The sequence below is a fragment of the Rhinolophus sinicus genome, chromosome 5 (assembly GCF_057876585.1).
Source record: "Rhinolophus sinicus isolate RSI-liver-muscle chromosome 5, RSI-T2T, whole genome shotgun sequence".
NCBI lineage: Eukaryota > Metazoa > Chordata > Mammalia > Chiroptera > Rhinolophidae > Rhinolophus > Rhinolophus sinicus.
The window spans coordinates 105,839,482-105,857,779 of NC_142505.1; the positions used below are offsets into that span (position 1 = coordinate 105,839,482).

At 50.6% G+C, this 18,298-nt stretch overlaps 1 protein-coding gene across 2 annotated transcripts in view; it reads left to right on the forward strand.

Moving 5' to 3' along the window:
• Positions 1-18,298, forward strand: part of ERGIC1 (endoplasmic reticulum-golgi intermediate compartment 1) — a 127,818-nt gene that overhangs the window by 76,304 nt on the left and 33,216 nt on the right. For both annotated transcript variants that reach the window (XM_088798774.1, XM_019741339.3), the window contains exons 2-3: positions 5,536-5,597; positions 11,843-11,915. In XM_088798774.1, the coding sequence (XP_088654900.1) occupies positions 5,536-5,597; positions 11,843-11,915 (135 nt within the window). The remainder of the gene's footprint in view (positions 1-5,535; positions 5,598-11,842; positions 11,916-18,298) is intronic.

Sequence of the window (18,298 nt, forward strand, 5' to 3'; positions counted from 1 at the left end):
TGACTTTAATTATACCTTGAACTGGGCAGGTCACCCCTTTTCTTGGGGCTTCCGCTTTCTCATCTGTACAATGAATGGGTTGGACATGGTGACTTCCGAATACCTTCTCCACCTGACAGTGGAGAGTGTGAAAGGCAGGAGGCCCTCTGGGGTCTCTGTGTGAATCCTGTCCCAGCAGGTGGTAAGCCTGGGCCGCCTTGCCTGGGCACTGCTCCTGTTCTGGCATCCAGGTCAGTCTTACTCTTAAATCCAGTTCATTATGCTTTTGCTTTCATTTAAGCCCATTTTGACTTTTTTTTCTAAGTGGAAATTTCTAAATATCCACAAAAGTGGAAGAGCCCCGGGGGCCCCTCACCCAGCTTCCTCACCATCCATTTCATTTTAATCTTGTTCCTAAGGCCAGCCAGTGGGCCTTTTCTCTATGCAGATTCATTCACAGACTCATTCGTTCAGGTCAGTTCCCCAAGGACTTGGGTTGGGCCGGGCTGGGCAACAAGGAGGCCCAAGTCCTGCCCTGGAGAAACTCATGGCTCAGTGGGGGGGACAGGGAAAGAGCATCTTTCCTTTGACAACCATAAAGAATCCATCCTTTAGGTCTCTCTGTTCGAGACTAAGCAATTCCAATTCTTTAACCTTTCTCCCTAAGAAGTATTTTCCACCCACATGGTCTGGTTTCTCTCTGCATTATTGGGGAAAACAGCACGAACATAAATTAGGCCTGGATTCAGATCCTTGCTCTGGCACTTCATAGGTGGGCAAGCTTAGCCAAGTCACTGTCTTCTCTAAGCCTCATCTGTAAAATGGGTTAACAATCCTTAACTCGCAGGTGAGCCGAGAGAACTGGATAAGAACATGCTAGTCAAGGGCCTTGCATGAGCCAGGCACAAACTAGGTGTACAGTAAACATCCCTTCCCCCGCTCCCATTCTTCTTACCCTTTCTTTCACATTCTCTTGACAGTGAGTAGCCACGGCTAATCTCATCACCCATCATGCAGTGAGGGGCTGACTAATGTGAGACAAAGAGGATGGACGGCTCACTTCCTGGTCTGTCACATGCCTGAGTTCTCACCACCCTCCCAGTAGCCCATTTTCTTGGTGACATTCACTGCTGAGTCATTTGGCTTGTGGTCAGCTCTGAACCCAGGGTCTTTTTCAGCTCTCCCTTTATCCCACCACCACTCCTCAGCTTGGATTTGTGGTATGGGAATGGGATCATTATTAGAGAACATTCTATTTAGGTGACCCTAAATAGCAAAGCCAAAGGCATTGCTAGACCAGGGGCTACGTCTACATTAACCACTTTTATTTTCCCACCGTCTAGAAGACTGACAGTAGGTATCTAGTAAATATCTGTTGAATGAATTAATGTGTTTTGAACTGGTCCCTGTCTTCCAAGAGATTCGCACCTGCTCTGAGGCAGCATCTCTGGAAAATCAAATAAAACCTTGTGACTTTAATTTACCAATAATTGAGTTCTAAATTGCTTCACAGAAGTGTGGACCCAGACTTGGGTTTGAATCCCAGCTCTGCTAATCATGGACTTGGTGACTTTAAGCAAATTGCTTATGGTTGAGCCTTAGTCTTTTCCTTGGGAAAATGGGATATCAGCATCTGCCAGGGTTATTGTGAGAATTAAATTTAAATATATATGTGCAAGAGCCCAGCACAGGCTAGCAGTGATCTTGGTTTCGTGTCATTGGCTCTTTCTGGATCACTTACCTCCTTTGATGGCTGTTGCCTCCAAGTCTAACCTCTTCTCTTAGACCTTTGTTCAGCCTTCTTCCCCCTTCCCGCCCCCATCAAGGACATACTCTGCCTGACACCAACTACATTCAGCAAACATTTGTTAAGCCAGTTCTTCAAATTCAGATGCCTACAGGGACCAGGCGTGTGTGAAGAAAGCAGGCTAGGTAGGATTTTTATGTGAAATCTCCCCCTTACATTTAAAAAAAAATTTCCTTTAAATTAATTTTTTTAACTTTTCATTTTGAAATAATTTCCAATTTGCAAAAAAAATTGCAAACAAACAATACAAAAACTTCCCACGTGCCCTTTCCTCAAGTTTCTCCAAATGGTAACATCTTATATAACCAAATACCATGATCAAAATCAGGAAGATAACACTGTGCAGTACTATTAACTAATCTACAGATCTAATTCCTGTCCCCTCTGTCGTCTCATGATGTCCTTTTTCTGATCTAGGACATCCCGCCCAATTTGGTGGTCACGTCTCTTCCACCTCTTCCAATCTCTGACAGTTCCTTAGTCTTTACTTGCCTTCATGACCTTGATACTTTTGACAAATGCTGGCCATTCATTTTGTAGCATGGCCCTCAATTTGGATTTGTTTGTTGGTTTCTTATGATTCATTTGAGCTTGTGCATTTGGAGCAAGATCCCCACAGCAGTGATGGTTTGCCCTCACCAGTACGTCATATCAGGAGGCAAATGACATGTCTCCTTACTAGTGACACTCACTTGGTCATTTGGTTATGATGATGTCTGTCTGCCAAGTTTCTTCTCTGGAAAGTTACTCTTTTTGCTTCTGTAATGAGTAAAGATTTTGTGGGGAGGTATTTTGAAGGTATATAAATAGCCTGTTTCTCATCAAACTTCTAATTTATTCATACCTTCATTTATAGCTATATAGATTCTTGCCTTTCTATTTTATCCAGTGGGTTATAATCTATTACTGTGATTATTGATTTTAGTGTTCACATTGTCCTTTCTTGGCCAGTGTGGGCCCCGTTAAACTGGTTTCTTGTCCTTTTCATACGTCCCCATCTTTCTTGCTTTCTGATATGAAATGATGCTCCAAGGTCATCTTTTATTTTCTCTGCCCCAGCCCTGGAATTAGCCATTTCTCCAAGGAGCTGCTGCTTTTTTTGAGCACCAGATGTGCCCATTGTTCTCTGGCTGTCACTGGTCCTGGACCCTCTCTGTGGAACGAGCTGGGAAATATATGTATATATGGTGTGTCTACACCTACATGGATATTTATGCATGTTGAAAACTATGAATTCACAGCGATTCTTCCATTTCCACTCCCCATCACAGGGTTTATTCTGCTTTTCTCTCTGTACCTCCCTTTCCCGACAGTGAGGCACCTGGGCCCCATTACCTCACTGTATTTACTTATTGGATCGGTCCCCCTGTATATAACAGTCTCCTGTCTCTCCTTCCTCATCCTTACTAGGTTCTGACACTCTGCCCTGGGCCACCCCCATCTTGTCACCCTGAGCCACCTTGGACTTCCCATAAAACTCCCAGGTTTGAAATGATAGTTCATATATTTTTAAAACTGTGAGGCCCAGCTTCTGCCCGTGGGCCTTGGATGGTGACTGGAGTAACTGGACCAGGAAGCTGGATTGTTAGCCCTTCCCACCTCTCACGGGGGGCACTCCCACTGTCCCCCCTCCCAGCACCACTTGCAGGTGAACACAGCCTCCAGCACACCGGGATTCACACTCCTCTTGCCTCTGCTTTTGCTGTTCTCACTACCTGGGCTGCTCTTTGCCTGCATCCATGCTTCCTGCTTTGTTCAGACATCACCTCCTGTAGGACGCTTCACGGATTACCCCAGGGGCCTTTTCCGGGTTCTCTGGTGCCTCCAGCGAACCCCACGTTGGAACATCACTGCCTTCTCTTCCTATTGCTTTGTGTCTGCTGCTGAACTACAGACGCATGAGGCCGATTTCAGCTCCGTGTCCTAGTGCCTAAAAGAGAGCCCAGCACGTAGTAGGTGGTCATAAGTGTTACTCACATGAGCATTAATGATAGTAACAGCAGTACTCAAATAGCACTCCCTGGGTACCAGGCATGGTTCTAAGTGCTTTATGTGCTCTAAGACATTCAGTCATAACCCTTATGCTGTGAGATAGTTGTTGTTGCCCCATTTTAAGACAGAGGAACTGAGGCACAGGGAGGTTAAGTAAGGGATGTGCCCAGAGTCACACAGTGGTGGAGTCACATTTGAACCCAGGCAGGCTGACTCCACAGTTCTTGCTCTCACCTCTCAAATGCCTCTCATGGTAAAAGGGGTCCGCATTTTCAGAATAAGGGAGGTGTGTACGTATGGATTGTTGAGTCCCGTGGACCCCACCTTCCCAACCACATTGCCAGCCCCAATTTCTAGTGCCCTTATGGGCCCAAGCACCTGGCTGAACAGGCAGGAGAGAAAGTGGTCCCTTTTAACTCTGTGGCCCACAGAAATAGTTTCTCCCCTGAGGTCTTAGGAAACCAAGCACTGTTCACGTGTTGTTAGAGTGAGCACATGGGAGTCAAGTATCAGGTCTTACGCAAGATTTCCAAGTCATTGCATTGGGTTGGCAGGGCACTGACACTGTTTCCCAATCACCAAAGGGGAACCACACGCTGGCCCATCAACCCCGAGGGCTAGAGCAGCAGCGCTTCAAGCCAGGCTCTACCAGAGAGCCTGGGAACGATGTGTGTGGACTTGGAGCGCCATCAGTAAAGCTCATCGTGTGATAGCTGTCTGCTCAGGGTCAAGTGCAGGGGAGGAGGCTAAGTGTGTGACGAGCCTCCCCCGTGAACGCTCCATGTCAAATCTGCCAGACATTTATTTCCCTTATACCTCTCAGTAGCCTACTGGGGTCTGGCAGTAGTAGCCCTGTTTTTACAGACAAGGAAACTGAGGTTCAGAGAGGGGAAGTCGTTTGCCTAAAGTCACACAGCGAGGAAGGAGATTAGCCAAGATTTGAACGCAGGGCAGTCTGATCCAGGGCCTTACCTCTTAAACAGCTGGCCATATTTAAACCCATGGAGTCTGTCTGACTCCAATACCCCAAATCCTGCCACCACACCCCACAACCCCTGTCTCTGCCCTGATGGGATCCCATTGAGAGAAAGGCGCCTACGTCTGGGCCGGAAACCCACATTAAACGGGATCCAGATCCAGCACAAGCTGATGCGGAGACTGTGGGCCCCAGGCAGGATTTGATGTTAACCTCATGCCTTGGAGTTAAGAAGACTCTTCAGGAGCCTGAGGAAGTGCGGAGTGGAAACAGGAGAACGAGGAGGAGGCGGGAAAGGGAAGAGGGGGTGGAGAGCTGACGCCGGGCAAGATTGCAGCAGTGCCGTCATAGGACTCAGGAAAGACTGCATTTCCCTGTTTCCTTCAACGTCAGAGGAACCTGAGCCTTGGAGGGTTCAGTTCATTCCACAATGCCTATTGAGTGCTGACTATGTGCCAGGCCCTTGCTGGGGTCTGGGGACGTGGCAGGGGACAAAAGCTCACCAGGCCCCTGCCCTCATGGGGATGACGTTCTGATGGGGGAAGACCAACCAAGAAACATAACCAAGTGAGAGGTCAAGGTCCTCTCGGGTGCTGATAAGTGTCATGAGGAAGTGTGCCAAGGGTAAGGGCAGTCGGGGGGGCGGGGGGCCCACCAGAGGGGGTGTCCCAAAGGAGTTGGTTCTGGGAAGAATCGTGGCTTGCCGAGACATGTGACACACGAGCTGCCTGAGCCCCATCCTTTGTGCCCACCTCACGTCTGTCCCCTTTGCTCTCTGCAGGTTTGACATCTACAGGAAGGTACCCAAGGACCTTACGCAGCCGACGTATACTGGGGCCATCAGTGAGTAATCAGCCGCCATTCCTACCGTTGTCCCCACCCCTACACGCCCCCGCCCCCGTACCTGTGCCCTCTCTCCCTCTGCAGACCTGCTGGGCCAGGGAGGAAAGGAGAGGGGAGGAGGGAAGAATTGATGGGCATCTCACCAGGCCCTCCATATAGTTCCTCGTCCCATCTCTGTCCTCAGCGTAACCTGTAAGGCATAGGTGGAATCTGTGTCTGGGAGGATACACCAGAAATCACTTGTACCTGCCCTGGGAGAGGAAACGGGGACTCGGGGATCAGGAAGAGACTTACATTTTATATCTTCTAAAATATTTGTGTTTTTGACATAAACATGTCTTTACCCATTTAAAAAAAATAAAAATCCCACCCAGATTTGGGTTCCTTTTATGCTTCAGTAAAAGGACCCAGGGCTCCTTGGAATAATGGCTGATTCTGGGGCTGGGGCTGGGAGGGCACAAAATGAGCCTAGAACAGCTTGTGCCAGAAAGGAAAGAGTTCTCCGGATTAAGAAAAAGATGGTGTGTGTCAGCAGGACACAGGAGCCAGCCTGGAAGAGACCAAAGACCAATGCTAGGGCAGTTTGAGTAACAATACAGTGGCATTATTGGCTTACAACCCAGAGAATTAAGAAAAAGGTCCATGAGTCCTTACTGATGTAAATAAATGGGGACGAAGGGGCGATTATTCCTTAGGAAGCATTCCAAAGAATATATACGAATATGTCCCTGTCCAGGATTTAGAGCGTAATTGTCCTCTCCTGGAGTGTGGGCTGGACTTGGTGACTCGCTCTTAAAGAGAAGAGACTGGAAAGGAAATAGTCACATTTCCTGATATGTGGAGCCGGCACCTTCACTGAATGATGACATTGGCATCAACCAGTGAGACCTCACGTGGATGTCACACACCCGCGATGGGACGCGATAGGAAGGGTGCCTAACCGCTGTGAGATCTTCCCTCAAACCACAACCCAGTCTAGTCATGAAGAAACATCAGCCCCAGGTTGGGACATTCCACAGGACACTTGACCACTACTGTTCCAAAGTGGCAAGGGCTTGAAAACCAAGGAAGGACTGAGGAAGTGTCACAGATTAAAGACTAAGGACATACAATGACTGAATATAAAGTGGGGTCCTGGGTTACTTCCTGGAACAGAAAAATGGCATTAGTGGGGAAACTGGTGAATAAGTCTGTAGCTTGATTAGTAATAGTATTGTACAATGTTAATTTCTCTCTCTTGACAAATACACCAGGGTATGTAAAATATTAACAGAAGGGGAAGCTGGGAGAAGGCTGTATGGGAATTTTCTGTACTATCGTTTTATCTATTATTACTCTACAATAAAAAGTTTATTTAGGAAAAATAAAAGCAAAGCATAATGGTCCTGCAAGCAGAAATGATTGAACTTCGTTTACTGGAAGAGAAAAGAGCTTAGAGCGAGGAAGTGACTTGTCTGAAGTTTCACAGCTTACAAAAGGTGGAGCCAGGACTGGGACTTGGGTGGGCCTCCCTGCGCCCGAGTGGTTGGTGTGGGAGCGGGACCTTCCCCCTGGATGTCCCTTGGAGCTGGGCAGCCAAGTTGACGTCCACTGTGGCCTCCCAGGGCAGGCCATTGTTTGGTAGGGGGATGACCTCGGGGATTGCCCCACCCTGGCCAGCGCTGCCGGGCTCTCCCTCCCGCCAGCTCAGCTCCTTGAAACCGTGGATGCCTTCTCGCGTCCTGGGTTTCCACATCTCTGGGGAAGGGCTGTTTGTCTTGCAGGCTCAGGAGTCCCGCAGAGCCCAGTTCATTCTCCCATTTGGCAGCTAGGTGGCCTTGGGCAAGTCACTTTACCTCTCTGAGCCTCAGTTTCTCAATCTGAAGATTAAAGGACATTGTGCCTGCCAAGTGTGGGGTATGTGCTAAGTCCTCAGTGCACGGATGACACTTCTTATCACCATTCTCCTGGAGCCCACAGAACCCTGAGTGTGACCACAGAAGCTGTGACACTTTGCGCCTTGATCCCCACAGAAAGGCTATTCGGGGGGCATGAGAAGAGGAAAGGGGCTTGTTCTATCTGTTCCTTTCCCACCACCGACTAAGAGCTCAAACCACTTCTCAGTTCTCCACAGTCTCTCCCTTGATAAGTATGTCTAACAATCAGGTGTGTATCCTTCTAGAATTGAAAAAAGTATATACGGTAGTCAGGCTTTGATATCCCTATATCATTGTTTGAAGCACAGATGGGAGCATGCTTTGCATCCACACCGTCTTCCCTGCCTTTTCTTCCGCTGACATGTCCTAGACACCGTCACACCGACACATAACCAGTCACCATTCTTCTTTCCAGCTGTGCATGTTCTGTTCTCTGGGCGACCCACGGTTTATGTAACCAGCCCACTGAGGGCGGGCATTTCTGATTTCAGTTGACTGCTATTGCAGACATTCTTGTCCATAGAGTTTTGTATCCTTGTATGGTTATTTGTGTGAGGTCACTTTCCTAGAAGAGGAATTACTGGGTCGAAGGGCACGCGTGCTGTAAAATTTAGAAGGTACCTTCCTGCCAGATGGCCCTCAGGAGACGTGGTCTGTGTTGCGGTCCTAGCCACAGCACACAGTGGCAAATTCCTTTACACAGAGGAAAGGTGTGTGGCCTGGGAAGCCAGCCTTTTGCTACTGTGTAGTGAACAAATATTTATGAACCAGGTCCTGGGGCCAGGCCCTGTGCCAAGTGCTGCGACCACGTTGAAGGGGCTTTGGGGTTTGTACTGGAGGAGCGTGGGGCCGAGGGGGCAGCAGACACACAAACACCATTTCCTGACGTCGTGATCAGTGCTATTAATAACTGAAGGAACCCGCAAGGGCCTCGGAAACTCACTGGTCGGCTTTGAATTTTGCCTGCTCCTCTTAAGCATTAAGAATTTTGACCTTGGACAAAATTCATTGACTTCCCGGAATCTTGGATCTTGGGTCCAGTGCCCCCTTTGCTGGCTGCATCAGGTTGCCCACTCGCAAGCATTCTCCTGGGGTCACATTCCGACTGTCTAGTGCCTGAGTCAGTCTCGGAAGGCTGGAGTCAGACTCTTAGCATCTTGCCCAAACATGGATTGAAAAACCCTCATCAAGCCTTCAGAATCAGAGGCCATTCTGGCTGAAATGCTTCCTACCTGCCTTTGCATTTTTCATTCATTCCTTCAACAGGTATTTGTTTTGTACCTTCTCTGACCCAGGCTCTGTGCTAGACCCTGAGGCCGCAGTGGTGCTGAGACACCTGTTCGGTCCTCCCAGTCTGGGGCCAGGGCTGCGGGGAGCAGACACAGCACGTGTGATCGGGGCTGTTGAACGCTTGGGTTTTAGCTGAGCAGACTCGGTGTTCATCGTGTCCACCTGCCAGGTTGACCAGGGTTCCTGCAAGCCTTGAACAAAGCACATGGGTTTCAGGAAGAGGCCTTACCAACCCTGTCTCTCCACCTCCGATCTCGACAGAGTGAGAACTTGGGGGCCCAGTAGCAGGCTTGGGGCAAGGAAGGCAGCTAGAAGACCTGGATTTGGCTTACGTCAGCATTGACCTCCAAAAACCTTGTCATATTTTGTGCTTGTTCATCATTGCAGCATCCGATGGGTTGCTAGGGCTGAGGGTTGGGTGGGAGGGGTGAAAAGGGTTCTGATACGTGAGTCCCTGTGATATGATGCTGTTCAGAAACAGTGCAGGATACAGGTGAGGGGTGTTGAGCCCGCTCGGTGGGGTTTTTTTCCCAGCACACATTTGAACTGCAATTTACAGGTGAGAAGGAGAAGGGCATGAGCCACGAAACTTTGATTGACAGCTGATCCCCTGCAGTGGATTTGCTCAGCAGCTGGAGAAGACATTTGAAATTCACTTCTGTGCCATAAAAACAAAAACAAACAAACCTGGCCACTCTGTATAAACTGATGTGACACCTGCTTAGACATAGCTTGCTGAGTGAATAAAGCACAGCTGAAAAGATGTGTGTATATTATGCTGCTGTTTGTTTCGAGCGAAGAAAACAAGATTTATACGTTGATGCTCATGTGCTGATGGAGGTACACAAGTCTGTAAGGGCCACACCTCTGGGCTGTAGGGTCAGGAGCCAGGAAAAGACTCACATAATACGCCTTTTCAGGCAGCTTGAGTACGTTTCTTATCATATGTGTGTATCATCTCTTCCAAGTAAAGAAAAAAGTAAAACCCTTTAATGCTGCCCTATACGGCTTTTTCCAAGTTTGGGAGATTGGGGAGTAATTCTGATAGCCCCCATGTCTTCGTGTGTGTGGTTTTGGCAGTTAGTTGGGGACTCGGGATGTCCCTGTCCCGCCCTTCACTTGGACCCTGAATTCTTGGGGTTCCTCAGGGCCTTGGCTCTAGAATGCACAGGTTCCAGGCCTGTCCCCCCAGTGTGGTTCTGGGCTAGTCTCTTCGTCTCTCTTCCCGTCCATTTATACGCCCTTCACATGGGCTCATGCCCCCTGTCGGGAGTGTGCAATGGCAAGGTGTCCATGACATTCCCACAGCAGGGCACGTAGTAGGTGCCCAACAAACACTCATTCTCTTCCTCCTCGCCAGAATGCATCTTAGACTGTTCACTATAGACAGACAGACAGACAGACAGACAGACAGACAGATAGATAGATAGATAAAAATAATCACAACAATGGTGATGACAGCGATGACGACGATAAGTAACCGATGTCAGCGTCCAGGGCAGTGGCTCAGCCAGTCCAGGCGCAGTCTGTCAAGAATGTAGCGGAATCAGCAAGTAGGACTGGGAACCTTTTTCTCTTTGCAGGACACTAAGGATCAACCCATTTGTCATATCACCTTCCCCAAAACAGCAAACTTTCCCGGGTCTCTCTGATGAAAGTTCTAATAATGAGTTAATGCTTGAGCCATTATTACCTGCCAGGCACTATTTCCAGCCTCACCCTCTGGTGTGGACATTTTCAGAGCAGCCCCATAAGGCACGTACTATTACTGTTGCCATTTTACAGATGGGGAAATCGAGGCAGGATTAAGTACTTTACCCAGGAACACACCACGCGTGCTCTTGCTCACCATGTGGCCCTGTGATAAGCCCAGCTGAGGCCTGCTCAGCCCTCGTTCTGCCCTCTGGGGGGCTGACTCCTGCCTTACCCTTTACGGTGTGCCAGGCACTGGAGCCATGGAGTTTTTGCCTTCTGGGATATCAGTCTAGTGGGGGAAACAGCCACAGATAACCATTAAAGTGTGGAAAGTGTTCAAGCAGAGGCTGGGAACACAGAGGAAAGAGTGGCCAGCTCCAGGGACATTGGCGCTGGGCCTCAGCCTGGGAGGATGTGTAGGAGTTCACCACACAGAGGGGATGACCATGGAGGAGGAGGGAGGGTGGGGAAGGTCATTCCAGGCAAAGGAACAGAAACGAGACGCATATTTAGGCCTGATGTGACTGGGTGCTTGGATGTTGGGGGAGTGTTCAGAGATGAGAGCCAGATCCCAGGGTACTTAGGTCCTGCCCCAGGGAGTGACTCCAGGGCCACAAACTCCAACATCTTCAGAGGCCACGCAGGCGAAGTGAATACGAGTGCACTGGGCTGACCCTCGAGCTCGTCCACGCTCTGCATTTCAGCCTTGGACCATTCCTCACTTCCATAAAGAATGGCCCCTTCTCTTGCAGCACAACGCTCAGCATCCTCATTTTCCTCCTTCTGATGGGGACATGGGCACATGTGATATACCACAGGAGGTGGTGATATACCACAACCGACACTCTGCCTAGGAATCAGGGAAGCACGAGGGAGTGGTGGGGCCTGCGGCAAACTGGTGAGCTCTGGCCCCTGTGGGAACGGGCTGCAGTGGTCTGGAGCCGCCGGAAAGCTGGACTTTTTATCTCTGGATTGTTCAATGTCAACTCCAAACTTTAAAATAGGTATCCCTCAAGCCAAACAGAACACTTTTGGGGGCTCCCACTTTGTGGCCTCTGTTTTTGACTGACCTCTGCTTTAAAGGGTTCTTGTGGAAGAAAGCGCTGCCTGTAGTGGGGTCAGTCCACGGGGAGGGTCAGATCAGAACTAAAGGCGGCCCCCTTTCTGCTTCGTACCGAGGCCAAGGGTAGGAAGGGGCTTTGGAGGGTGTGCAGGTGGGAGTGGGGCCTCCCCCTCCCTCTAAGCAGCTTTTCTCTCAGGGCAGAGGGAGGGCAGGGGACTGGAGGGACCGGCCTCCCTCAACCAGTGCCCTCCACCCTAACGGTGTGTCTCTGTTTCTTCCAGTCTCTATCTGCTGCTGCCTCTTCATCCTCTTCCTCTTCCTTTCGGAGCTCACCGGATTCATAACGACAGAAGTGTAAGTTACATCCCCCACCCCCGTGGGACATTCCAGAGCTTTCCCAGATGAGAAGAGGGAGGGGCTTTAAAATGGAGAGAAACCTCAGAAGCTTCCAACTGCCAGTGCCAAGTCTGTGGCATCGGCACTCCTGTTTCTTAAAAGGGTTTTAAAGTTAGAGCAAAAGTGAATGCGGATTTGTTAAAGCTTTGAAGAAAGAATTTAGCTTGTGTTTTGTGTGTGTGTGGCGGGGGGAGGGATACGGCGGAGGGGAGTTCTGAATCCCCTGATGAACAGAAATCATTTGCTCTCTTTGCTGTCCCTTTGTTTGGCCAGGGGGCTTTTTTTCCTCTGAATCATCAGGGTCATTTGGTGTTAAAGCTGGAAGCATTCACAGAAACCCTGCAGTTTCCTATCCGAGGGGGCGACGGTGCTGACATCAGAGCCCGGCCCCTCTGCTAAGCCCCCTGCCCTCTTCCCAGGCCCACACTCAGTGAGGAATTGGTGTGGGCTTCCTGGCAGCGACTGACACATTGTGAATCCATCCTAATTCCTAATAAATGCTCTGGGCCGTGTGTAACACAGATGCCATTGGAATTATTCAGTCACGGCCTCATCCGACGCCCCTCTGAGAGGGGCTTAGGCCCAGGAGCTTCCTGCCTTGGCCTTGGCCACGGGCTTGAGGCTTCCAGGCCTCTTTGTTTCCACGTTTACAACCAAGAGTCATCACGGGGCTGGGTCCTGGCCACTCACTCCCCTGGTCAACACTGGCATTTTCTTTTTCACTCAGTGGAATTTCTTGATTTCCTTTGCCTCCCTCTCAGCTACAAGACAGTAGGAAACTGCAAACATAGCTGCTGCTTAGCCCAAGGAGAGCCTTGGTGCTGTACAAGCATTACCACCGTGAACCCTCAAACAGCCCTGGGAAGCAGTCATCCCCTCTTTACAGATGAGGAAACTGAGGCTCAGAGGGGCAGGGGACTTGCCCACAGTCACGCAGTTAGTAGGTGGCTCCTGAGACCTGCCATCTCTCCTCCCTTAACTCGTCTCTGGATGTAGCTTCTTACCCTCCACTGGCATGGGAAGGTTTGCCTTCCCTGCCCCTCTGAACCTAACCCTGGTGGCAGAAGGCCTCATGGAATGGTAGAAAGAGCACTGGACAAGGCATCAGGAGACCCAGGGCCCGGTCGCTGCTCGATTACCACTTTGCTGTGGGAAGCTGGGTGAGTTGTCGAACGTCTCTGGGTCTCAGTATTGCTGGCCAGACAAGGGACAGTGAATCAGAGTCACAACTCCCTTCCAGGTCGGGGGAGGTTTACCTGCTTCCCAAGATATGATCCCTGACCTTGCAGGGGTCAGAGAAAGGACTGTGTGTCCCCCCCCCCCCAAACACACACACACACACCCAGCCCCTAATGGGGGATGACCTGTCTGAGCCAAGTATCTTCCATCACAGTTGGGCCATTGACGTCTAAGGGTCACCCCATCATGAGTTGGAGGTGGAAGCAGGGAGATCAAGAAATGGAGACCTGCTGGCGTTATGAAGAACCTGCTGTGCAACAGGCACCTGCGGATCTTTCCAGGCTGTACCCCATTTCCTGGGAGGATTACTGTGCAGGCCCCTCATGTCCTGAGCAAGATGAGAGGGGTACATACGTGACAGCAACAATCCCTGACCATGCCCCAAGCACCAGGTGCGAGGCTTTACCTGTGTCAGGCAGGGTGCGAGCAAGTGCAAAGGCTCTGAGGCAGGAATTACCTGGTGTGTGTGAAGAGCAGATAGAAAGCTTGGTGTGGCTGGAGTAAAGGGAGCAAGCAGAAAAGGCAGCACATAGAGCAGGTGGAACCGAGTCAGGCCACGCCCTGTACACGCTGCTGTCTATTAATGGCAATCATTCTCGGTCCTGAGCCCGTAGAAGCCAGGGGCCAGGTCTGCCTTATGCCGTGCTGTGTGGTTCCAAGCTCAAAGGAGCTGCAAATGCCAGCAATGGACACAGTCAACCAGCAAACCACGCTAGAACATATCAATTAGTGATAAGGGCTCCGAAGGGAAAAACAAAGCAGGGTAGCACGTAGAGGAGGTGTGTGGCATTCTGTGAGGCGTACACAAGATCACAGGCGTATCTCAGAGATATTACGGGTCCAGACCTCCACAATAAAATGATTCATAATCCTTTTGCTGGTGGAGGGTCTTGCCTTCCATTTGTAAAAACCCATGACGTGCAATAAAGCGAAGCATAATAAAACGAGGTCTGCCTGAAAGGTACTTGTTGTAGCACTAGATATATTTCAACAGCAATAGGTCCATAGCTCTCTGCGCATTTACTGATAGCATATTTATTCCCCATCTAACACTAAAAAAGGTGGTAAAGCTGCTTAGCACCTGGTACAGGTGCTCAGTGCTCCTTGAATGTTCATTTCCTTGTCCCCTCCCTTGAGTTAAGAACTGGCGGCCCTCACCTCCTGCTGACATTGGAGGGGTGGCTCAGTAAGCCCTTTGTCAGCCCAGCCTACGGTGAGGTAGGGTGCTGAGGCAGGGGGCCCCAGGCAAGTAAGTTTTGACGTCACAGCTTGCACCTGGAGCAGGTGGGGCCCCACCTGCTGGGTGCAGAGCCGCTCTAGCAAGCCTGAACAGCGTTTTCTGTTTATCCAGGGCAGGGCTCACTCCTGTCCCAGAAGCACAGTGTTCCCACAGCCCTGCCCCCTCCCCCTCTCCAGAACGTCCTTCTCCTGGCTCCTGGGGCGTCCTGAACACTCTGGTCCCACCACCATGTCCCTGGAGAGGAAGAAAGATGGAGGTGAGGGGAGGAATCAAAACACGAGAGGTCATTCATTGAGTGTCCACTTGTGTGCAGCCCTGCGCTAACAAGCGTTTCTGCATTTGCAATGTGCGTGCCTGGAGAGGGGGGGGGGGAAGTGGGGACGAGGAGAGAGACCTGCTTGGGCCTGAGGCTCCATCTGTGATGATGCAGTGACCCTAGTGCCCCCTTTCTCTCTGCTGCCACCTAACCATGGTACAGAAATTGCCCAAAGGGAGTCTACAGGGACCGAGGACGCTTCAGAAAAACCCAGAGGGAAAAAGGATAGCTCCTTTGGGGTCTATCCTGTATTCAGAAGCTTGTCTGACCCCTGGAAAGCCCTGCCGATTTGGGAAGAACCGAAGGTCACAATTCTTTTCCTTTTGTGGGAGACTGGCCCTCCCTGGCAGTTGTGTGACCACAGTGGGTCGGTCCTCCACCCCCCATGAGACTGTAACCCAAGGAAATGAGGTCACCGCTGGTTGGATCAACATCGGTCCAACCCTGGCCTGTGGTTATCAGTGACATAAGACGCTATTCTGGCCCAGCCTGGTGGGAGAGAGGCCTGTTTGTTTGGGTGGTTGGACTCCAACCTGGGCCCAGGACAGGCCATTAATTATCCTTGGGAAATTGGCCCCACGGGGTGCTCTGAGGCCTGCGTTTCCAGGGGAGCAGTACACTCCACTCCCGCCCCTGCCACCCATCGGAGAACGTGGCCACAGAACATTCTAGCCTTTTACCGCCTGAGCTCTGGTTACTCTTAATTATTAACCTGATGAGGATGTATAATAAGAAACTGGGACTCCCTATTGATCATTTATAGCATAACATAACTCATTATAACTTCCAGTTCTGATTTATAGTACGTGAGCGAGTGCCAGCCGCCAGGTGAGCACTTTGTGATAATCAGCTCATGGAATCGTCACAAAACCCCTTGCGGTAGGTACGACTGTCGACGTTAGCCCCACTTTACAGCTGGGGAAACTGAGGCACCAGGAGGCTAAAACCACAATGAGGTTTATATAAGTGGTGGAACCAGAGTCAAACCCCGGTCTGTCTCGCGCCAGAGCGTCACCCTGGCCTGTCATCCCACCACCCTTTTCTGCTCAGAGCATTTTGGAGCCCCCGGCCTGGGAGCCACTGCTGTTTGGTCAGAGTAGTTGACCAGAAGCCTTCGGTGCACCTCCCTGGTGAGGTGGCCGAACAGGCAGTCAGAACTCTAGGAGGCCATTGGCCACCCGGTGGGAACTTGGGGCTTGCCTTACCTTGAGCTGGGTCCTCACGTTCCCCTCGCAGGCCCAGAGTGGGAGGCCAGTGGTTCAACCAGGAGGAGGAGCCCAGGTCACCCACTCAGGGCCAGGTCGAGAGCCACAGCTGTCACATGAAGGAGCAATAGGAGGCCTGAGGCTTCTGCGCACAGAGTGACAGGATCAGGTTTGCGCCTCAGGAAACTTACCTGGTGTGAAGATGGGTTTGGGGTGGGGTGACCCTGGAGGCCAGGGCAGAGAAGCTGAGGGCTCCTAGGGCACTGGCTGTAGAGAACAAGTGGGGACAGGACTAGATGTCTGCGAAGGGCTGATTTGTGGACATTACTACCTGGTCGGTAATAATGCACTTACACCTGGAGCGGTCAGGACGTAAAACGCAAGGGCCCAGAGAGCTGGCTTACGTAACCTGTGTCCTTTGCCTCCCTCTCCCACTCCTGGTTCTTGCTGCGGCCTCACTGCTGTGTAAGTTTCCATTAAATCCAGTTATTAAGCATGGAGGTCAGCGACTCTGGGCAGGAATCTGAACTATTCAAGTGCTCTTCTAAAAGCAAATAAAATTGTTTTCCGTCGATGTCATAGGACTCACGCCTCAGCCGAGAATTTCAAGGCCCTCCATCACATTCCACCTACGCTCCCCCTCATGCCTCCCCAGTCTCTCTCTCCGTCTCTCCCTACATGGCCATGGCTTACCCACCCCCACACAATCCGCCTGACTCCCTGACACTGTCTGGCATCCCCCACCTGGAATGTGCCCCCCACTTCCCCACCAGCGCAGTTCATTACTTCCTCCGTTTGTTCTGTCCACGGAGGCTGTGAGCATGTGCTCCGTGCTGGTGGCTCAGGGAGCCCTCATCCATTAGGGGAGTCAGATGCTGCCATCTACGGGGTGTGGCAGGTGGAGGTGGCAGGGAGGCTTGTGGGGCACAAAGGGAGAGGACCCCTGAGCACCTCCATGCCCTGTGGGTACTTGGGCCATGGGTGGGGTGGGGGATGGGCATCTGAAGATGATCAGAAAGACGGTGACACCTGCATCACAGGTCTGTTCGGGGTGACGTGCCCTCAGTTTTTCATTGATTCCTGTCCCATCCCATGTAATGCAACGGAAAGAGCATGGCTTGGGGCTCTGGTGGCTCCAGGTTCAGACCCTGCCTCTGCCTCTTCCTGTCAGGTGACCTTGCCCAGTTTTCATCTGTCTTCTCTGAGCCTGGTTTCATCCTTGTGAAAAGAGAAAAGTAACCCCTATGAAACACTGGCTTGTTCTGTGTGTTAAATGAGATGCTGTCACATGTAGATGTGAAAGCCCCCAGCGTCGTGCCTAGCACCAGCTGGGAGCTCAGCAGGGACGTCTCCTCTGATTCGTTATAAGTAAGGCCAAATTTAATGCAGGCCTTAGACTATACCAGGGCTGTGATGGGCACCTAACATATACGTGTTTAATCCTCACCACAATGGGACAAGACGGACGCTGCTGGTCTGGTCCACCTGTTATCATCAACTCGGTAAACACTGATATTAGTAACATTAAAAGTAGTGGACATTTATTGAGCACTTACTGTTTACTAAAATTGTACCCTGTCTATGATTGTGCCTGTTTTATATCTGGGGAAACTGCTGCTGATGGAGGCCAAGCCCCTTGGCCAAGGTCCATCTGCCAGTAGGTGGCAGAGCCAGGATTTGAACCCTGGGAGCCTGGACTTTCACTGTGCTATCTTATTCTCTTTATGGAGAAGGGCCTGTGCTAGGCCCTCAAGAGATAAGTGAGTGACGTACGCAGCCCTGCCCAGGCAGCCTGACACTTGATCGCCAGTCCTCACACAGTCCCGGGAAGTAGCTGGAATCCTTAGCCCTCTTTCTTCTTTCTCTCTTCTTTCCTCCTTTCTCCCTCCCCACCTTTTATTCTTTCCTTTCCTTTTTTTTTTTTTTTTTTTTTTTTAAGTGGGGTGTATATAACTTACAGATAGCACAGTACACAAATCTTAAAGGTGAGACTTGAATGTTTGCCGGTATTTACACCCGTGTCACCATCATCCCATCAAGACAACACATTTCCACCAGCTGGAAGGTTCCCTTCCAGTCAGTAACTGCCCTCCTCACTATTCTGACTTCTATTACTATAGATTAATTTTGCTTATCTTTAAACTTCATAGAAAGCGTTCCCAGTTTTACAGTTGAGGAAACCAAGGCTCAGAGAGGAGAAGCCACTTGTCCCCAGTCCCCCAGCTTCTTACTGGCAGAGCCAGGAGGTGAGCTCACATCTGTCTGCCACTGCCCCGTGGGTCTTCTCATTGCTCTGACTAGTGACAAGGAATCAGGCCCATGAGAGTCCCCAAACAGCAGT